Source organism: Quercus suber, unplaced genomic scaffold (assembly GCF_002906115.3).
Source record: "Quercus suber isolate HL8 unplaced genomic scaffold, Cork oak 2.0 scaffold_394, whole genome shotgun sequence".
NCBI lineage: Eukaryota > Viridiplantae > Streptophyta > Magnoliopsida > Fagales > Fagaceae > Quercus > Quercus suber.
In genome coordinates, this window is record NW_027069846.1 from 291016 (window position 1) to 311100 (window position 20085).

The following is a 20085-nucleotide window of genomic DNA, read 5'->3' on the forward strand; positions in this document are numbered from 1 at the left end:
CATGTCCGGACCTCATGATTCCCCCCCCCCCCCCAACAATCCATTGGGCTTCGAATTGAGCATTTTCTTCAACCTCTTATTTTTGTAAATATCATGTCTTGTTGTGGAAATAATTCAGCCCATGAGCTCAATTCGTGAGGTATAGAAATAATTTTGGACAAACTTATGTTGTTAGATGAAATTTGAATCATTCTGGGCCAAATAAGAACTGAACTCAAAACCCTAAGAATAAATCCCAAAAAAACAAAACGAGCTCCAAGCTGACCAAGCCCAATAGTAAAACGTATGAAAAGAAGGTCAAGATCCCAAAAACCCCAAAAAATAAAAAAACTTTTGTTGTAAAATAGAGGAAATATATATATATATATATACACAGGCAAGAGAATAAAATATTAGGATGATATTATATTTGAATTGCTTCTTGTCTAGTGGTCATCCAACACAACATATTATTTCTGGACTGATATACATATAAGTTGCTGCACCCATTTAATGTGATGGACTTACATCCATCACCCGAAAGTGAATAGCATATAACAACTTTTCTTTTTTTTTTTTTACGATCTATCCAAATTATTTTAAATACTCGAAAAATATCCTATTCTTTAATATATATCCAATAGTAATAAAAATATTCTATATATATTTAAAAAAAAAAAAAAAGTAATGAAAATTAATGGGCGTTAATTTTACAGCCCAATCTAAAAAACCTAAGAAAACATCAAGCCCAACCTAAAACCCTAAAACCAGGCCCAGGATTATCCCAAACCCACAGCATTTCCACCTATAAAAACCCACTCAAACCTTTCTCCACTCTCTTTAACACATAAACCCTAGTCCCCTCTCTCTATCTTTCGTTTTCTTTCGCAATCCCCATTTCCCTTCACCAATGGCCGCCGCAGTAGCTGCTGTGCGCCCCCTTGTCACAGTCCAATCCCTCGAAGGTGACATGGCCACCGATACCATCACCACCGTCGCTCTGCCAGATGTCATGAAAGCCTCCATCAGACCCGACATCGTCAACTTCGTCCACGCCCAGATCTCCAACAACAAGCGCCAGCCCTACGCCGTGTCCAAGAAGGCCGGACACCAGACCTCAGCCGAGTCCTGGGGTACCGGACGCGCCGTGTCCCGTATCCCCCGTGTCCCCGGTGGTGGTACTCACCGTGCTGGTCAGGGAGCTTTCGGGAACATGTGCCGTGGCGGTCGCATGTTCGCTCCTACCAAGATCTGGCGCCGATGGCATAGGAGAGTCAACGTGAACCAGAAGCGATACGCCATCGTTTCGGCCATTGCTGCTTCTGCGATCCCATCTCTTGTTCAAGCTCGCGGTCACAGAATCGAGTCAGTTCCCGAGTTCCCACTCGTTATTAGTGACTCAGCTGAGAGCTTGGAGAAGACCTCCGCGGCTCTCAAGGCTTTGAAGCAGATCGGAGCTGCTCCCGACGCCGATAAGGCAAAGGAAAGCCATTCGATCCGTCCTGGGAAAGGTAAGATGAGGAACCGCCGCTACATTAACAGGAAGGGTCCTCTTCTTGTGTATGGTTCCGAAGGCGCGAAGCTCGTGAAGGCTTTCAGGAACATTCCCGGGATTGATATTGTGAATGTGGAGAGGTTGAATCTGTTGAAGCTGGCTCCTGGTGGCCACCTTGGGAGGTTTGTGATTTGGACCAAGTCGGCTTTCGAGAAGCTCGATTCGATCTATGGGTCTTTCGATAAGGCCTCTGAGAAGAAGAAGGGGTATGTTCTGCCTAGGGCCAAGATGGCGAATGCTGATTTGGCTAGGATTATCAACTCTGATGAGGTGCAGAGCGTTGTGAAGCCGATCAAGAAGGAAGTGAAGAGGGCTCCATTGAAGAAGAACCCACTCAAGAACCTGAACGCAATGTTGAAGCTCAACCCGTATGCGAAGACCGCGAGGAGGATGTCGCTTTTGGCTGAGGCTGATCGTGTTAAGGCCAAGAAGGAGAAGCTCGAGAAGAAGCGGTCGCCAATCACTAAGGTATATATTTATATCAATTTTGCTTTCAGTATGTGGTCTATTATTTTGTTAATGTATATGTATGCTTGTTATTGTAGGATTATTTTGTTGATAATGATGTGAAATGAAATGGGTATTGCTAATACTATGTAATCATAATTGTCTATGTGTGTTATCATAGGTTATTTTTGTGTTTCTTATATTAATTAAATGGGCATTGCTTATGTTATGTAAATGGGGGTTATTGTCTACGTTGTGTATGTATGTGTATGCTATTTGGTAATGAATGTGTTTCACCATACATTAAGGTATATATAGATGTTACTTTTTGCTTTTTTATAAATTGTGATTTTGAGATTATTTTGTTATTAATGGTGTAAAAACGAAATGGGTATGTGCGTATGTTTTGGAAATGGGGTTGATGGACAAACGTTTTGAATCGTGATTTTCTAAGCTGTGTTTGTATGTGTGCGCTTTTAAGTAATGTGCGTCTTTCTTAAAGTAGTTGTACATAACCCTGGTAGTCCAATTAAAGGGTTTTAAGTTTTATATTATGCAATGGGTGCACTGTTTCTTGAGTTGGCATAGATGATTCATGTGTCTTCAAATTTCGATGTTTCCCTTTGGTAATAATTGTTTGGATAAATTAGTTACATTTCAAATATGAAAATTTGTCTTATATAGGTTCGTTTTATTTATTTTGGTTTAGGAAGTGGTGTTTTTCATCTCCTTTTTCCTACATCTTTCTAGCTGTTTTTTAAAGTTATGATAATTTAGGTGTAGGAACAATAACTTCGTAAATTTGAGCACAAATTTCCAATGCCATTTGAGTTTATTTATCAATTGTGTTAAGATGTTTTGACGTTGCATTTCTCAAGTTTTGTTGAAGTGTTCTCATTTCTAAGCCTTGAGTTGGCAGTTATTCCTTAATTAAGTTCCATATTATATACTAATATTTTGCAATTCCTGCTGTTATGATCAATCTTGACTCCCTGTATTTTAACTCATTCGTTTTGTTGCCTTTTTCAATCGTGCAGCCTATTTGTATGTCTGTAACTTCCATTTTCTTTGTATTGAGCCTGTTATGTAGCTTTTGTTTTTGTTATTGCTCTATTATTTAGCCTACTCTCTATAGGGCATATTTTTGTTCATATTTACTATTTGTTGTCTACTGATATCAGCCCAACCTTTTGTCTAGCTACTATCTTATTGATGAGTGACAGATTTTCAATTGTAATCTGTAATCTTTTTATTATGTGTGATATTTTAGCAGTTACTGACTATCATGTTACCTTGTTTCCTTTGGAATTTTCAGGAGGAGGCTTCTGCCATCAAGACTGCCGGAAAAGCTTGGTACCAGACTATGATCTCCGATAGTGATTACACAGAGTTTGAGGTTTTCACCAAGTGGCTTGGAGTTTCCCAGTGATTTACTATTCTGTTTTTGAATATCCTGTAGACCTCAATTTATTTGGTGTTTGTTTATCTAGAGTTTTTATAATTTTTTTTACAGTTTTGAGACATGATAGTTACTAGGTGGGAGGAAATGGGTGGAATAAGATATTACCTAAATGTGTTTTTTTACCTCCCACTTATTGCTATCCATTTCTGCCAAGGACGAAGAGCTTTTGTTTTTGCAACTGAAATTAAATATTTTAGGTTTTGCTTGCAATAGACCTAACTAATTTTGCGCTATGCAATACTACTATATTTTGTTTTATGATTCATTTTTCTCTAATTGATATTTCCCTTTAAAAAAATTTGCTTAGTAAAGTTGCATTCATGTTTATCTCAGCCAGCATGATTAATTGATTATGTTCCTCCATATTTTCTTTCAGTTGGAATGATTAAAATTTTTGTTTGTCATTTTCTGGTAGATTGCAGTGGCTTCGATTGGTAATTGTTTAGTGGGAAATTTTGATTTTTAATCAGAATTTTTTATCCGAATTTAATCTTTGTTATTGGATTCTGATCATTTATTTGGATAAAGATTGACTTTGTTCGCTCTTATTGTGAAGATGCTTCTCCTTCGATATGATCAAATGAATTATGGGATATTTAGGCCTTAGATGCCTGTCAATTTTTTGAATAATTCTACAATGTTTACATTTGTAATTTGCTTTTCATCTGGGGGATCTGTACGGGTTGTTTTGTGATGTTAAAGTAAATATCAAAATGATATATTTTCAAGTCTCTAGAAATTTTGTCCATTGCAGTAAAAGGGATTGCACCTCATGAGAAGTTTGGAAATAGAAAATTGGTAGAAAATGCATATGATTAGTTAGTCTGTTTTTAGAAGATGGAAAAATAAAATAGATACTCCAAAATAAGGCAATTCAAACCAGCCTCTTGGTGGGAAAATTCTTAAATAGTCCCGAAGTATAGTGAAATTGTGCTCTTTCTTCTCACTTTCATGATGGACCTCACTATGAATTTAATGAGTGGACTCCACCATAAATGCGAGAGGAGGGAGCACCATTTTTCGTGCTTTGGGAGTACCTAAGAATTACTCCTCTTGGTGTGGGTTGTGTTTGGTCTTATCTTTATATTTTCGATGAAAACGTGTACAGAAAAAGGAAGGGAATTAGTAGAGAAGGGTCGATTAGTTATAGTATTTAAAGTGTGTTTTAGTAGTCAGTTTTTTAAAAAACAAAATGACTGCCTAGATAATTGAATTTTAAGACAAGAAAACAAAGATAAAACCAATGTAATCTTTATCTCAATACTCAACTTGATCTTCAAACAAGTATATAGCACACAGGTCACCTCCCCCCTTCCTTCCATTCCCCCTAATTCCAAGGTGAGTTGCCTCATCAACACAAGCACATGTGAATGGAAGTTTGAAATTATTCAACAGGAGTTCTTGCCACAAGAAGCTGAAAATTTTTTGAGCATTCTGTTGAGTATCAGATTACCTCCTGACCAATTGATGTGGTCCAAAACTCCTTCCGGTAAGTTTACTACCAAAAGCGCTCATGGTTTTAAAAACCGGATCGGACCGGCCGGTTCGACTAGTTCAACCGGGAACCGGCATCAAATTCGATCCAGTTATGATAAAAGACCGGAAATAGCTTAAAACCCGGTAAACAGTAATAACCAGCCAGTTCAATCTAAGAACCGAAAAAACCGGAGGTCGAACCGGTTTTGCTGTGGTGGTCTGTCCTCTCGCTCTCACGTTACAGTTTCAGTCATTACCGGCCTAAATCAAAATTCAGTCGGAATGTATTTCTCACTCTCTCAAAGAAAAACCAGTATTGCTTCTCAAAAAAAAAAAAAAAAAAACCAGTACAAGTTCACCTAAAATACTACTAATATAAAGGAAATGCACGCATAAACCTGTACAGGTACGCCGTACGCCTAAAAAACCAAGTGAATGGAGGCCAAAAATTGTTCAGGAGAAAAAAACTCATGAATATTGCTAAAGAAATGCTGAAGTTTCAGGGGGAAACTTCCTTATTTCTCATGAGGAAGACAAACTGACAAAGCAGAGAGAGTGGGGAAAACGAAAAGATGAAAAGAAAGATAGGAAAAAAGAAAGGGAGAAGTCAAAAAGACAAAGACAGAGAGAGAGAGAGAGAATATTGAAGACGGAGATCCGGAAATGAGACTTAAGCAAAAAGTGGAATAGGAAAGAAACTTTTTAAGTCCAGAGAGATGTTTGAAAGTTTGAATAAATGTGTGGTGGGTGTGAAATAGACGTGTGAGTGTAAGATAGGTGGGAAAAAAGTATCATGTAGGTAAATATATTGTTACCTATTGGTGACTTTCTTTTGGTTATTTAACAAATTAAAAAATAACTAAAAATGTTTGGTAATTGTTACAATTTACCTTTTTATGACTTTTTTTTTTTTGGTTGAATTTTGTTAAGTGGTGTCCAAAAGTTGGTAACTTAATATTTAATGTTTTACTATTATTAAAATTTTTAGTTAAAATGACTAGTTATAAAATTATTTATTTATTTTTATAATTAATAATTATTTATTTATTATTTATGACATCATCGGTTCGACCACCGGTCGAACCCCAGTCGGACCATAAAACCGATAAACACCCTTTATTCCGGTTCTTCGACCGTACCGATTTTTAAATCCATGGTTTGCAATGCTTCAGCCAATAATCCTCTCGTAGCTCAAATTTGAGTCCCGAAAAGTCTTTTTGGAGAGGTCTTTGGAAGCTACATGTCCCAACAATGGTCAACCTTGCCCAGTGACAGGTGGGGACCATTGATCAGTGCAACAGCTGCAATTCCCATCACGAAGATGTTGGACGATTTGTTGAACAAAGTCACTCTAATAACTAAATTGCCACTGAAGCACAATTTTGAACTTTTGGAAACACCAAAAAAAAGTTTTTTTGGTTTTCATCACCCAAACTCAAACTTTTGAGTGATGGAAACAACACTCAAAAACCAAGCCAAAAACTTTTATTTTTTTATTTTATTTTATTTTTTTCTATGAGTCCCATGATGATTGGATTATGGGTGATGGAAACCTGAGTTATATAATTTAGTTTCCACCCAATCCAAAATGTGTTTCAGTAGTTAGGTTTTTTTTTTTCCCAACAAAATGACTGCCTAGAAAATTGAGTATTAAGGCAAGAAATTGCAATCAGGAAAAATGTGAAAATGCCTACTGAACTTTGGATCAAAATCAAACCCCTGAACTATCCTATTGTTCTAAAATTTTAAAAATTCAACTTTTTTCTGGTTTTGTTGGACGATATTATGTGCCATTCATTCATGTGATCCAAAGTGGATCACAAATCAAACCCATACAGTCAACCATCTCAAATCACCCCAAGCCACTGACACCCAAATCCATTCAAACAAAAACCCGTTCAACTTCAATTCTTGCTGCCACCAGTTAACCAAATTTCTAAATAAAAAAAAAAAAAGCTTCGTCACAGAGGATTGCTCCTTTTAAAGATTGCATTAAATGCATTTCGAGCTGGGCTATGGAATGACTGGCAAACAAACACTTCTGCAACTTTGGTCAAAGTTCACTACAATTTACCATGACACATGTCCAGCACAATGCCGTTTCTTCGAGCAGACAATAAAGCTCCGCATAAGTCAACCTAAGTGCCTAATACGTTAGAAACTAGTATAGGGAGTTGAAGCTCTGAGATTTACACTAAACTTATAAACAAAATACTCATCTGTTGATAATTCTGTAGTACCTATATGAATTTTTAGGGTCCCTCAGCTTTCTAGTCAACTAGATTCCAACTTGATATCAAGGCATACATGCTGATTATAACTCTCTCCTCAGCATTTTGGTCAACTAAATGTCAACTTGATATCAAGGCATATATGATTTACACAATAACATCAACATGCTCTACCTCCACCAAAAAAAAAAACATATTACCCATACCCCTTTGTCCAAACAGGTACAGAGTATATTAATATCCCCAACCCAAATGAGATGCAAATGGTAATCAAGGCATATGCATATGCCCTCCAAGGGCGTTCACTTTCTCTCATTGCATTGAACTCGGCAATGAAGGTAGAGACAGTACTCAGACAGCCCAAGAATCCAAGTTGTATGCCCAATACCACAGTATCACAAGTCTGGCTATTCACCTGCACCAAATGATTCAAGATTGTGAGCATGTGCTATGCATGTAACAAACGCTCATGGAGACATGTTGTTTTTTACATGATTTGGGAAATTCCCAAGAGAGAATTTGCCAACACTTACAGCTTTCTTCACAGTAGATAGTGCTGCCATGATGCAAGCTGCAGAAACATTGGCCGCTAGAGTCCCAAATGGCACCCATTTAAACAAACCAGCCCTGCCTAACCCACGTCCATTAAGTCTGGCTAAGAACCACCTGATCCACACACCTGGAGGTCCAACAAAACAAGCCAGCCATAGCTGAGCACCACTGCTGCCACTGCTAAACTCCTCCCTCAACAGTGCTCCACATGCACCCCATAACAAACCTAGCATCAAAATCAACACCACCATGACTGCTAAGTGACGCTTGAAGCTGTCCACCCTCCAGTTGCAGCTTGAGCTTGGAGTGCCACTTCCTGTACATGCATTTCGCCTTGTTAGAAGCCACCTGAAACCCTTGGCTGTCTCAATCCCAAAAATAATGGAATAGGCCGCAAGAAACAAGCCTGCATGGAATCATACAGGTTAAAGGACCATCTCACTCTTAAGTGCCAAAGCAGGATATAGACTGTTGTTAAGTTTTGAATAGACTAAAGTTGGATAAACAATTCAAATCTAATATTTCTAATTCTAATGGACTAGATTACCTACACTACTACATCAACATAGTTCTTACACTATGGATTTTTACCTACAAGAAAACCAAGCACAGCAAGCACCCAGTGGCCATCAACAATAAGATCAAGCATTTTCTGGTTCCAACCGCTGAAAGTTGTAAGACTTCCCAAATAACCAGTTGTCAATCCTATTGCTAGGTAGTCTGACACGCTGGATATGTCTGCTTTGAAAATAATACCCCACCACCCCATCAAGAAAGAACCAACCTAAAAATGAAAAAAAATATATTAATATTATTATTATTATTATTATTATCTGAAGCAGAATATCATATATCTTCCAATTAATGTCTTTTGTGACCTTTATACACACATATGAAGGGTTGAAAGCAAGAAACTGCATATAAGAATGTCAGTCCTAGGGCACTCTTAAGCCCAATACCAAGCCCAACACAAAGTTCCATCACAAAGACTTTACCAAACCAAAGAATCAAGATGAATTTCTAATTTCCCAGACCTTCATAATTTATGCCAGACATGAGTTGTAATTAGGAGCATATAATCATATAAGCGATTCTTCAGAGCTAGGAAAAATGTAGGCTTAAACACTCGCATAGTCTCATCCACTATTGTAACTGAATATGGAGAGTGACTACCACAAAAGTCCCAACTCTAGAAGCAAACGTTGTCCAAAACAATTCTATCTTTGGAGTAAATGTAAAATACCTCTCAAACAATTTTACTTTGCATGACCATAAAGAATTAGCTACAATTGATTATAGTTATCATCAATGCATGTTCAACATATTTAATTCTTTTATCATAAATTAACTTATCTTGATTCTATAATTATATCCTCCTAATACTCATAACTTAATTTGATTTTTAACAAAGTAAACATTGAACTATCACCACACAATAGGGCTCAGATTGGTTTAAGAATGAGTGATTCCTCAACCACATCACCTGCCACTTTAATTTTTTCACAAAGCCCAAGCATATGCATAATATACACATTGAAAAAAAAGACCAAATCAGTGATTCACAATGATTCTTCCAATGGAAATCAAACATTTAAAATAACAATGAAATAAGACACATCTATATGTCAAATGTAAAGTAGTTCAGATGCATTTTTTTCCAAGTGAATCCATTAAAATGCTCTGAATGTGTGTGCATGCATCAGGTGAGAGAGAGAGAGAGAGAGACCATATTGGAAGGAAGGTCAAGGTACAAAATGTTTTCATTGTTTGTCAAGCCAGCGACCCTGGGACCAAACAGCTTTTGTAGCACATACCTTGTCAAAACCTGCACATTGTGGCATGTTAAATATCATAATATTGCTGAGTATGCTTACCAACATGAAATTTACAATTAATCAAATGCAAAAGTGGAAATTCTGTCTGATCCAGAGAAGACTGAAATTCCAACCAGCCCAATCACAAAACTACAATTCATACGTATGATAAATTAATAATTTTAGTTATTTCCAAATTATTATGACAAAATGGAGGTAGTATGTCCAAATTATTAAGACACTAATTTCAGCCTCTCCAACTTTTGTCCAAAAACTGTTCAGTTACTTCCAAGAGGTTGGATTGTTCAGAACTCCAGCACTACGGTTCAGATCTGATTATGTCAAACATGTATAATTAACAATAATAATTACAATGACACTCTTAGAGAACTTCCTTTTTCTTTTCTTTTTCTTTTTCTTTTTTTCCTTTTTTTGGATATTATATCCTTTGATCTGTATACCTTTGGTTTAAAGAAGTTAGTTTTTAAACATATATTATCAGGCAACGCAAAAATACACCTGCATCAAAATTCTTCCGCAAAAAAACCAAACACCACACATTTGTAAAAAGAAACAAGCACAATGGCATTATAAGTTATGAGCATATTGCATTTTAGAACTTAAAAATAAATAAATAAATCATATTTTTTTTTTTTTTTTTTTTTTCTAAACTAAACTAAAAGGAATGTGCATATATATAGTGCATTACCCCAAGAATCCCAAAAACAGCTAAATGAATGAGGCACAAAGCATATTCCAATAACTTTGGCAACCTTTCCTTATCGTCCTGCATATAGAAACATGAAATACGCGCATTACTTGAACAATCAGATCAGAGGGAAACAAGACCATGTTTAAAGGAGTCATTAAATAATCAACAACTAACAAAAAGGTTTTGGAATTTCATTTAACAAAGATAAAGAAATGAGAAATTGTTGATGAAATCTCACTTGCTTTTTGTCGTTAGAGCACACAATTGCATCTGTGGAAAGGGGAGATATGATTTCCTCAGGCAATGGTGTCACTACAGAGATTGTAGTCATTGTTGGTGGATCACGAGACCAACACCTATTAAGGTGCAACGGAGTATCCCCAGAAGTGGGAGCAGATACTCCATTCTCTAATGCATGATCAACAGAAAAGCGGTGGCTGCTACTCTCACTGTGCCTGTTGCTATGAAGAGCCCGATCCCCGATATCTCCTGCCTCTGAGACAATCTCACTTTCAATGTCATCATCAATATGAACAGGTGCAGCTGCTGACAAACTTATAGAACGCCTTCTCAATGAAGAATAGGCACTGCTTGTGGAACTAAATGATCCACTTCGTCTGGGTTCAGAGTCAGCAGTCCCAACATCCATGTCTTCCCACCAAAGCCTCAAGGCTTGATTACTCTTGGAATAACTTCAACAGTCACTGAAATAAATTAGGACGTTCATTTAGAGGCCAAATCTATATGAATATTATAATAATCCAGCTACTGCTGACAATGATGATAAAGTTAGTACTTTTAATTCCTACAAACAATTCTCAACTACTGCACTTTTGAAAAAACTAATTATGTGCACATAGGCATGAGTGATGACACCCGTTCCAATTCATTTTAATTAAAGGCCAATCTTGAGAAATATAAGCTCATTAATATGTGTTGGCATCTAAGTTCTGTGGGTCATGACATCATAGAGATAAAGACACAAAAGTAATAATGTATGATAGTCCAAACATTTCAATTTTGATTGGTATTAGTACATCTTCTCCCTCAAACAACCACTCAGACTAAAATCAAAATACTTTACCTATAAGATCATGGACTTAATGAATGATGTCTTTGAATTTAATTAAAAACAATTCGGAACATATATATTGTCTGCTCCATCTCCAAGATTGCCATAATGTAAGACAAAATCTTCTAGCATGGTCATAATTAATTTTTTTTTCGTTTCCAAACCCATTAAATTAAATAAAAATAAACAAATAAATTTATTAAAAAAAAAACCCACATTATAAGCAAATAAAAGTTATATGTTTCTAGCGAGGGAGAACTTGAGATTCTCATTTAAAAGCACTGAAACATGATTAGAAAAACATCTTAACCATAAAATAAATGACAGTTCACTCAACTTTCTCAGCAGGACCTCCACCTCGGATCTAAAGTTCACCACGAACAAAGAATAATTTTATTTTCTATGTACAAATTCTATTTAAACGACAGATAAATTAGATAAAAGCTTTTCTTTCTCTCCAAAAAAAAAAAAAACCTAGGGAACATAAAAACAAAATGGCATTCCTATCCCGACACATAGCACATGCACTAGTGGATTTGTTAGAACTTACCCTTTTTTTATCTGATTCCACTAGTTTTGAAAATCCTTGCTCTCTATCTAATGACAGACATTCCAAGTGAAATGGAATAAGCAGATCCCATCTCCATGCCCAATTAATAAATTTTTTAGGAAAAAAAACTCAAACTGTTAACCAGAAATTTTATCATATTTTCAAATCCCCTAGTAATTGGATGTAAAATATGCTTGGGTACCTAAGCTAGGCAGAGGAATAGCATTGACTTTAATGTTCAAAACACAACCTACGGCTACGCTAGATCCCATGTAACAAAAAGTCAAACAATAAAACTTGTATGAAAAGATATTAAATGATTGATACTTGTGAGGTTCAGATAATCATGACATGAGCAAGAGATAAAGCCACAAAACCAAGCATAATTTAGTATTCACGCACTTCATTTTCTAAATAATAAAACAATTTACTCATGGACCCAATTTAATCAATGTGGTGCAGAGTATGACACCTGTTTTTCTCTCCTTTCACACTATCTAGTAGCTATAGACTTATCTCACCTATTATATCAGCAGATTGCAAGATCAAATCTGTTGCTTATAACTTGTACGTTTCCACCAATTTGAAAAGCTAGAATGAACCTGTCACTTGGGATTTCATGATGTTAGAAATTTCATGGGAAAATGGGGTTGAACAAAACTAGTGTCACAACAAAAATTCTTAACGATTTCGCAAAAAGCAATTTTCTACCAACTCACACTTGGGCCTATCACAAATCTACAATCCTCTTTTAAAATGACCCCATGCGGTAGGTAAAATTGGGTGTTGTTATGAAATCGTTGTGAATTTGGCTTTATTGAAATTATTAAACTCTATGACCCACAAAAATTAATTGATAGTTCGAACAACGAATAGAATCTTCAGGAGCAAACTCATATTTTTAATGGCAATCCAATCATATAACTAAGATAGCGAAAGAGCTAAAAGATGTGTCCTCCACTAACGGAACATGAAAAACGAAAAAGCAAAATACAAAACAGACACCACTCAAATACTATTGGGAAAAATTTCCTTAGAATTTTTAAATCGATGAAAAAAAAAAGTAAAAATTACAACAGAAAAGCTATTACTTTTACGGTTCATTATAATAATATTAGATTGAAATATACCGCGTGGTTCAATATGCACTTGGAAAAATAAATAAATAATGGATACATGTGTAATGAGAGAGCGACACAGAGAGAGAGAGAGAGAGATACCAAACAAGTTGTAAGAAGGCCAAGTCAAAATCTAACAGAGCGCTAGTGGAACAGTTTTCTGAGAGTTCTCATTCAACACGGCAATGGGTGAACCGTACGTATGTGAGAGAATCGATGAAAGAGAAGCGAATGCTTTTTTTGAATCTGCGAGCAAATGAAAAAGAAAAATAGAATCGTAATGGTTCTCTGAGTGAGTGAGTGAGTGAGTTCTTGTTGCTTGTTTTCCTGAAAGACCAAAAGGCTTTCGGCGATAACAAGAACGAGAGAAGAAAAATGGTGCAGCAGAGAGAGAGAGAGAATGAGAGTGCCCTCCCTCCCTCTCTCGCTCAGCTCCAAAATGTATTGTCTCTTGGGACGGTTGGACGCAACAGTGTAAATTTATAGAGACCGCACGTTCCGCGAACCCATTTTTTATTCATTTCTTTATTTTCTTTGTTTTTTTATTCCATTCTTTGAATTCGGACTCTTTTTTTTTTAACAATATAACAATCAATTGGGACAAGCTGTGGCGTAAAACCAGTGTTCTGCGCCGCCCAATAGAACTATTTTTCTTTTCTTTTTTTTAAGAATATAACAATCAATAGAAATTATGCCACGTCACCCTTATCACTTAAGTCCTTAATCAAAAGAAGAAGAAAAATTTTTAAATCGGTGATGTGGTCCAATATTTTCCTAAAAAAATACACATTATGAAAATTGGTGAGTTAAACAAAATTTTCAAATAAGTGAAAGGTTTTTTTTTTTTTTTAGTGAAAAGATAGATGAGTAAGGTAAAATTTCTCCACAAGCTGAACGAATTAAGAAGAAAAAAAAAAAAAAAAAAAAGCTCACCGCCACACAGCTGCTTCCTCAGACTTCTGAAAGCTCTCTCTTCCATCCTTTGCTTGCCCGAACCTCTACCACACTACACACCGAAGCTCACCCGCCACACAGGTCATCGGAGCTGTGCGTGGAGCTTGTAAACATATCGGAGCCGCCGTGAGCCACGACCAAAGGTTTGTTTTTCATCAATCTCAGGTGTCCACCACGTCGCCGGCCCGCCATTTGCCTGAATGAACCCAGCGTCCCAGCCCACTCTTCCTCATCTTCTTCTTCTTCTTTTTCTCCGTTTTGCATTCACTGGTGAGTGGGACTAGTCTTTTCTTCTTTTTATTCTCTACTGTCTTGACTCTTGAGTATCTGTGTCTTCAAAAGTCTAGTCTTTTTTTTTTTTAAGGAAAAAAGAGGTGGCTCACGTGTGATCACAGCCGACCACTTTTCTGATTCCATCACGTGATTAACTTTGGAAATGACAAAAGAAAGTTAAAAAATAATTCAAAAGCAAGTGTGAGCTTTATTGATTTCAAATTTCAACTTTTCTGTGAGCGAATCACGTGATTAACTTTGGAAACAAAAGAAAGTTAAAAGAAAAATCCAAAAGAAAGTGTCAGTGTATTATTTTTTTTTATATTTTTATTTTTCTCATTATATTAAAATTAAGAGTAAAGTTGCAGACATAATTATTTTATAATATTTTTACAAATTTTGATTTTAATCATTTTTAAATAATTATTAGTAAATATGAATGCGATATTAGTAATAGGCTCATATTAGAACTAATAAAAATTTACCATATCAACAATTTATAAAAATATTGTAAAATAATTTGTGTTCATAGCATTACTCTAATATTAATATTAATTTATGTGGGGCCCGTGAACCTGATAGTCTCAGCCCATCGTGTAGTAGGCCCAAGGCCGACGCCGAGGAATACTGACCACCCAAGGCTAAGTTGGGGAAAGCCCCTTTTTTTGACCCACGCCGAGGACCTCTTCGTCCTCGCACACTAAGGATAATTTTGGGAAGGGACAAGCCCAGAGCAAGCTGTCACATTCACACTTAATGCATTCACCTAACCCCTCTGGCCGCATTAATAGGGATATAACCCCTTAGCAGGGCAACGTTGATCAGAGTGAACCACTTGAGTACTGATAAGGCCTCTGATGGGACGGACAGTCAGAAGAAAAGCGAATGGATGATCAACAGATAGAAGAAGGAGATAGGAAGATGAAGACTATATAAGAAAAACAAGTAAAGTAAGATGAGGGGAGGAAAAAGGGAGAAGAAAAAGGGCTCCTCGGCCCAGTGGCGGAGCTAGGATTTTTGTTTAGAGGGGGCAAAATTAAAAAAACAATATTAAAAGTAAAATTAATCTAAAAAATATTAATCAATAATAATAACAAAGTAAATAAACAATCGCAAGAAAATATGAATATATTTCATAGTATTAAAATAAATAAACAAAAATAACCAATTCTTAGTCATAGCTAGTACAAATTTTACAAATTGATGTGGTAAAAATGTGATTAGCGTTTCTAAAACAATATAATGAATATATGTTTGAAATTATTTTTTGTGGTTGGTGAGATGCCAATTTGTAAAACATAAGTAGTAAAATTTGTAATATCTCTAGCATCACTTAATAATAAAATGTTGTGAAAGATATCACAGTAAAAATTGTGAAAATAATGATATTAAATAAAAAAGAAAAAAAATAGTAAAATAGGTGCAAGACAGACAAAAGCTGCTTATAAGAATGGTGAAATTGCCAAAAAGGTAAATGGCTTGGTCTTTAAGAGTAACTTCTTTTTCCTGTGTCACTTTCAAGTGGGAGTTCTTTTTTTCTTTTTCTTTTTTTCTCTATGTCTGGGAGTAGCTAGAGTAGACTAGTTCTTTTTTTCTTTTTCTTTTTTTCTCTATGTCAGGAAGTAGCTAGTGTAGACTACATATGCAAGGATATTTTAGGAGTCAGGGGGGGCAGGTGCCCCCCCTCGACCCCTCTGGCTCCGCCCCTGATTCAGACAAGGATTGACATTTGCACCTGATGCAATTCACCCACCTCCCCAAAAACGCACAGAGTGGGTCCCATTTCCTGACACAGTAGCAAACATCAGAGCTTCATATTCAAAATTTGGTAGTGGCTTCAGAGTTATCAGAGCTTCATATTTGTGAAATGTCGGATCAGGTCTACAAACGTCCTACAATAAAAAGAAGGCGAAAAGCACATTTTCGTCCCTATATTTTCACGCGATTTCTATTTTGGTCTCTAAATTTTTTTTTTACCGCTTTTAGTCTTTATCCTGGAAAACGCGTTTCGTTTTTGTCCCTGCCGTTACATTAGAAACGGAAATTGTACAGGTGGCAAACGGAAGATGACGTGGCCATTAAAATAATAATAAAAAATATTATTTGACATTAAAAAATGCCACGTCAGCACCTAAATTAAAAAAGATTAATTTATTAATTTTAACTAAAGAAAAAAAAATTAAAAACTAAAAAAAAATTAAAAACAGAAAATGAGAAAACAACAAACCAAATTTACATACTTTTCTTTTCGTTAATTTTTTGGAAGAACATGTTCATGTTCTTTGTGATCTTTCCCAGAACATGATTTTACATGTTCTTTGGAAGAACTTGTTTTATTTTCTTTTCTTTGTCTTTCTTGTATTTTCTTTACAACCAAACACACTAAAATTCAAAACACAAACTCAGATTTAAGAACACAAACTTCGAGTCTCGGCGGCCTGGTTTCATGGCTTTGGTGAGGGTGCACAGGATAAGAAATGTGGCAGTGAGAAAGACAAAGGAACTGGAAGCCATTTTCAGAAACTCTGTGTGTGTGTGTGTGTGAGAGAGAGAGAGAGTGATGGATAGAGTGAAGGGTTTGGTTGGGTTTTTTTTTTTTTAATTTCTGGGTTTGTGTTCTTAAATCTGAGTTTGTGTTTTGAATTTTAGTGTGTTTGGTTGTAAAGAAAATACAAGAAAGACAAAGAAAAGAAAATAAAACAAGTTCTTCCAAAGAACATGTAAAATGTTTTTAATTTTTTTTTTCTTTAGTTAAAATTAATAAATTAATTTTTTTTAATTTAGGTGCTGACGTGGCATTTTTTAATGTCAAATAATATTTTTTATTATTATTTTAATGGCCACGTCATCTTCCGTTTGCCACCTGTGCAATTTCCGTTTCTAATGTAACGGCAGGGACAAAAACGAGACGCGTTTTCCAGGATAGGCACTAAAAGCGGTAAAAAAAAAATTTAGGGACCAAAATAGAAATCGGGTGAAAATGTAGGGACGAAAATGTGCTTTTCGCCTAAAAAGAAATGAAAGGTGATAGATACGATGGCAAAAACGTCCTACAATAAAAAGAAGTGAATTAGTGAATTCACAAAACGCAAATAGATATTCAAACTGACGCATCAGGTCTTATAAAACCACAATACATAAGACCTGATGGCAACGTGAAACAAAAAACTTTTAATCACCCTGTACCTTGATAAAGTATAAAATTTTCGAATTAATTTTGTCATTTATTTTATTATTTAGTTTACTTTTGCTATTATTTAAGTGTTATTATACTATTTCAACTAATTTTTATTTTATTTATAGTATTTTCAGCAAAAAAAAATTTTAATTTCAGTAAAATAAGTAGATCTCAAACTACTTGTTAAAAAGACTCAAACATAACTTATTGCTAAAATTTTCAATGAATAAAACAACACCTGAATAGGTTGAATTTATCCACTAGGAAACAACTGATTGATTGTAACTGAGACTATAAAATAAAATATAGATCTATTGGGCAAAGACTAATTAATAATTTCTAATGCAATATTGATTTAATCCTGTATTTTTTCTAGTAACTATATATTTATTTTTATATATTTTTCTTTAAAAACTATATATTTATTTAATTTGTTGCACTTTTGTAGAATGTGTTTATATATATAGACAAGCTTAGGTACAATTTTTTATTTGTTGTACTTTTTGTTGCTTAATTAAAATTTAACACATTATTATATTGATCAATAAAATACAAATAATGTTATTTTTCCTTAAAAAAAATTACATTTAGAGTAATCAATTGTTTAAATTTAGATGAAAAGCATAAAGTATATCACTTAAAAGAATTGCATCAAAGTTTAAACTCATAGGCAAGATATCATGCTTTCCAGAGGATGACTTGACATAAAGCTCACCCAAGTTATATATTAATAAAAAATTACCTATCTATATATAAATCAAATTTTGCCAGATTGGTTGTTGGTATGGTTGGTAGGTAGTTTTTTTTTTTTTTTTTTTTTTGAGAAACATCAAATGGTTTCATGGCTAAGTTATCCTCCTCTTCCTAGCCATCATATGCTATGGATATCAATTATAGTCAAACTTACGCATTTGTTTTTAGAGAAAATGATAAAAATTAGCAATTTTGACGTAATATTAACTATTAATTGAGTTGTATACTATTGCTGGAGGCTTATTTAATTTAGTGCGAATCTTAGAATTTGATGTATATATATTTTTTGAATGAATAATTTGTTGTATATAAATCTCTTAAAAACACATCAAGACTAATTTCGAGAAATAGATCAATTATAATTATTTGCATATTATGTTTTTGTGGAGGAAGATAAACTAAAAGCAAGCTAAATGATTCACAAATATCAATTTAGAGGAGTAGAACACACTCCTAAATAGATTTAAAATATAAGGCATGATATGTAATAAATATATGATTATTAAAAAAAATGTGTATAAGTATTCTTATGTAATCCTAGATTAAAAATCCTGATAGGATAATAAATAATATAATACTAATTATCATGAACCAAATAGATAATTCTCATTTATTTTAAATTTTATCATATTGATAAATATATAATTTAGTTATTTAAATGATTAATTCCAACATAGAACTTCTAAAAATAAAAAATAAAAAGTCCCACATAGGATAGTTATAGAAATAGTAAATGGTTAATGTATCGTTGTTAAACTAACACATAGCAACATCGTATAGTGAATGATTAAAATAGCCAAACCCCAGTAAGATTGATTCAAGCATAAGATTTAAAATAACTAGTCGTTAACCTGTGTGATACACGGGAAAACACAAAGAATATCTACAAAATCTATATAACATTATAGTTATATTTGTTAGGTTCAAACACCCTCTTCTTGAATTATCAAATTATTAAAAAAATTAACCCTCTTCTTTACTTTTTACTCAAACTTGTTTTCATTGCTCATATTTAAAAAATCGCACCAGATAATTTTCTATTAATAGTAAAATTTGTGTAAAGATAAATTACAATTTCATGTAAAGTGTACATACCCATACTCTATACCTCTAAGGAAGGAAACATCACAAACCCTTTACATATGTAGGTTAGATTTAAAACAAACTACATATATTCCGAGTCTGATAAGCCAACTCAATGGTAGAAAAATGTTCTTTATAAAATTAAATAGTAACATATTTTACAAAAAGGGCAACTTTTTGTAACTCTATCTTGCTGCTCATATTTTGCAGCTCTTCCCTATGTTCAAGGGCAAAAGGATTAAAATAAAAGGTAGAGACTTAAATCAAAGATTTATATATATTTTTTAAATGCTTATATTTTTCCAAACATAAAGAAGCCAAGTCTTGCAATTTCCTAGGATAATAATGTGAAGACATTGTCAGATTTTTATTTCTTTCTAGGAGGGACATCATTCTTATCTAGAAATGGAACTTGAAAGCTCATGATGACATAAATTAATTAATGTGATCCATAGATTTTAACACTTGATGCATATAGGCCCGCGATTTCACCAATTACACTGCCCATTTCAATATGTTGGACGCACTGACTTTCCTGCCTCTTTTATTTTTATTTTTTTATTTTTTTAAAATTTTTTTAATTATTACTTTAATTAATTGTAGTTATGTTTGTGTTTCTTATATCAATGAAATGGGTATTGCTAGTATAATGCTATTTGGTAATGAATGCTGTTTCACCATGCATTAAAGTATATGTTCGATGTCACATTTGCCTTTGTGTATATTGTGATCTTGAGATTTTCTGTTATTGATGATGTAAAATGAAATGGGTATGTGCGTATATTATGGAAATGGGGTTGATGGACAAACATTTTGAATTGTGATTTTCCAAGTTGTGTTTGTATGTCTTTCTTAAAACGTTGTACATAACCTGGT

The 20085-nt window shown here is 34.4% G+C and overlaps 2 protein-coding genes across 11 annotated transcripts in view; one reads left to right on the plus strand and one right to left on the minus strand.

Moving 5' to 3' along the window:
* The first annotated feature begins 803 nt into the window (after positions 1-803).
* Positions 804-20085, plus strand: part of LOC112028406 (large ribosomal subunit protein uL4) — a 26709-nt gene continuing 7427 nt past the window's right edge. For 2 of the 3 annotated variants that reach the window (XM_024060996.2, XM_065761063.1), the window contains exon 1: positions 804-2002. In XM_024060996.2, coding sequence (XP_023916764.1) covers positions 890-2002 — 1113 coding nt within the window. In that variant the 5' untranslated portion in view covers positions 804-889. Of the gene's footprint in view, positions 2003-3296; positions 3702-20085 lie in introns of those variants that run through there. The other variant, XM_024061095.2, reaches the window with a different exon arrangement.
* On the minus strand, positions 7120-14237 carry LOC112028348 (fluoride export protein 1). 8 transcript variants are annotated; one of them, XM_024061031.2, is made up of 9 exons: positions 13902-14237; positions 13071-13214; positions 12372-12452; positions 10467-10932; positions 10226-10303; positions 9429-9527; positions 8294-8486; positions 7684-8108; positions 7120-7565 (listed from the first exon to the last, which is right to left on the minus strand). In XM_024061031.2, the coding sequence occupies exons 4-9, from the start codon at positions 10875-10877 to the stop codon at positions 7347-7349; spliced, it is 1425 nt and encodes a 474-aa protein (XP_023916799.1). In that variant the 5' UTR covers positions 10878-10932; positions 12372-12452; positions 13071-13214; positions 13902-14237; the 3' UTR covers positions 7120-7346. The 8 variants fall into 8 exon arrangements, with proteins under 8 accessions (XP_023916799.1, XP_023916800.1, XP_023916802.1 ...); XM_024061032.2 differs by lacking the exon at positions 13071-13214; XM_024061034.2 differs by lacking the exon at positions 13902-14237 and having other exon boundaries at positions 7684-8018; positions 13071-13438.

Bases quoted from the DNA above. Each gene is read 5' to 3' on its own strand.
- LOC112028348 (XM_065761061.1), bottom strand. From the start codon at position 10,877: ATGGATGTTGGGACTGCTGACTCTGAACCCAGACGAAGTGGATCATTT. The intron at 8,487-9,428 runs GTCTCTCTCTCT...TTTCATTTTTAG, and splicing joins TTGACCTTCCTTCCAATATG to GTTGGTTCTTTCTTGATGGG. The intron at 7,566-7,683 runs GTAAGTGTTGGC...CATTTGGTGCAG, and splicing joins TATCTACTGTGAAGAAAGCT to GTGAATAGCCAGACTTGTGA.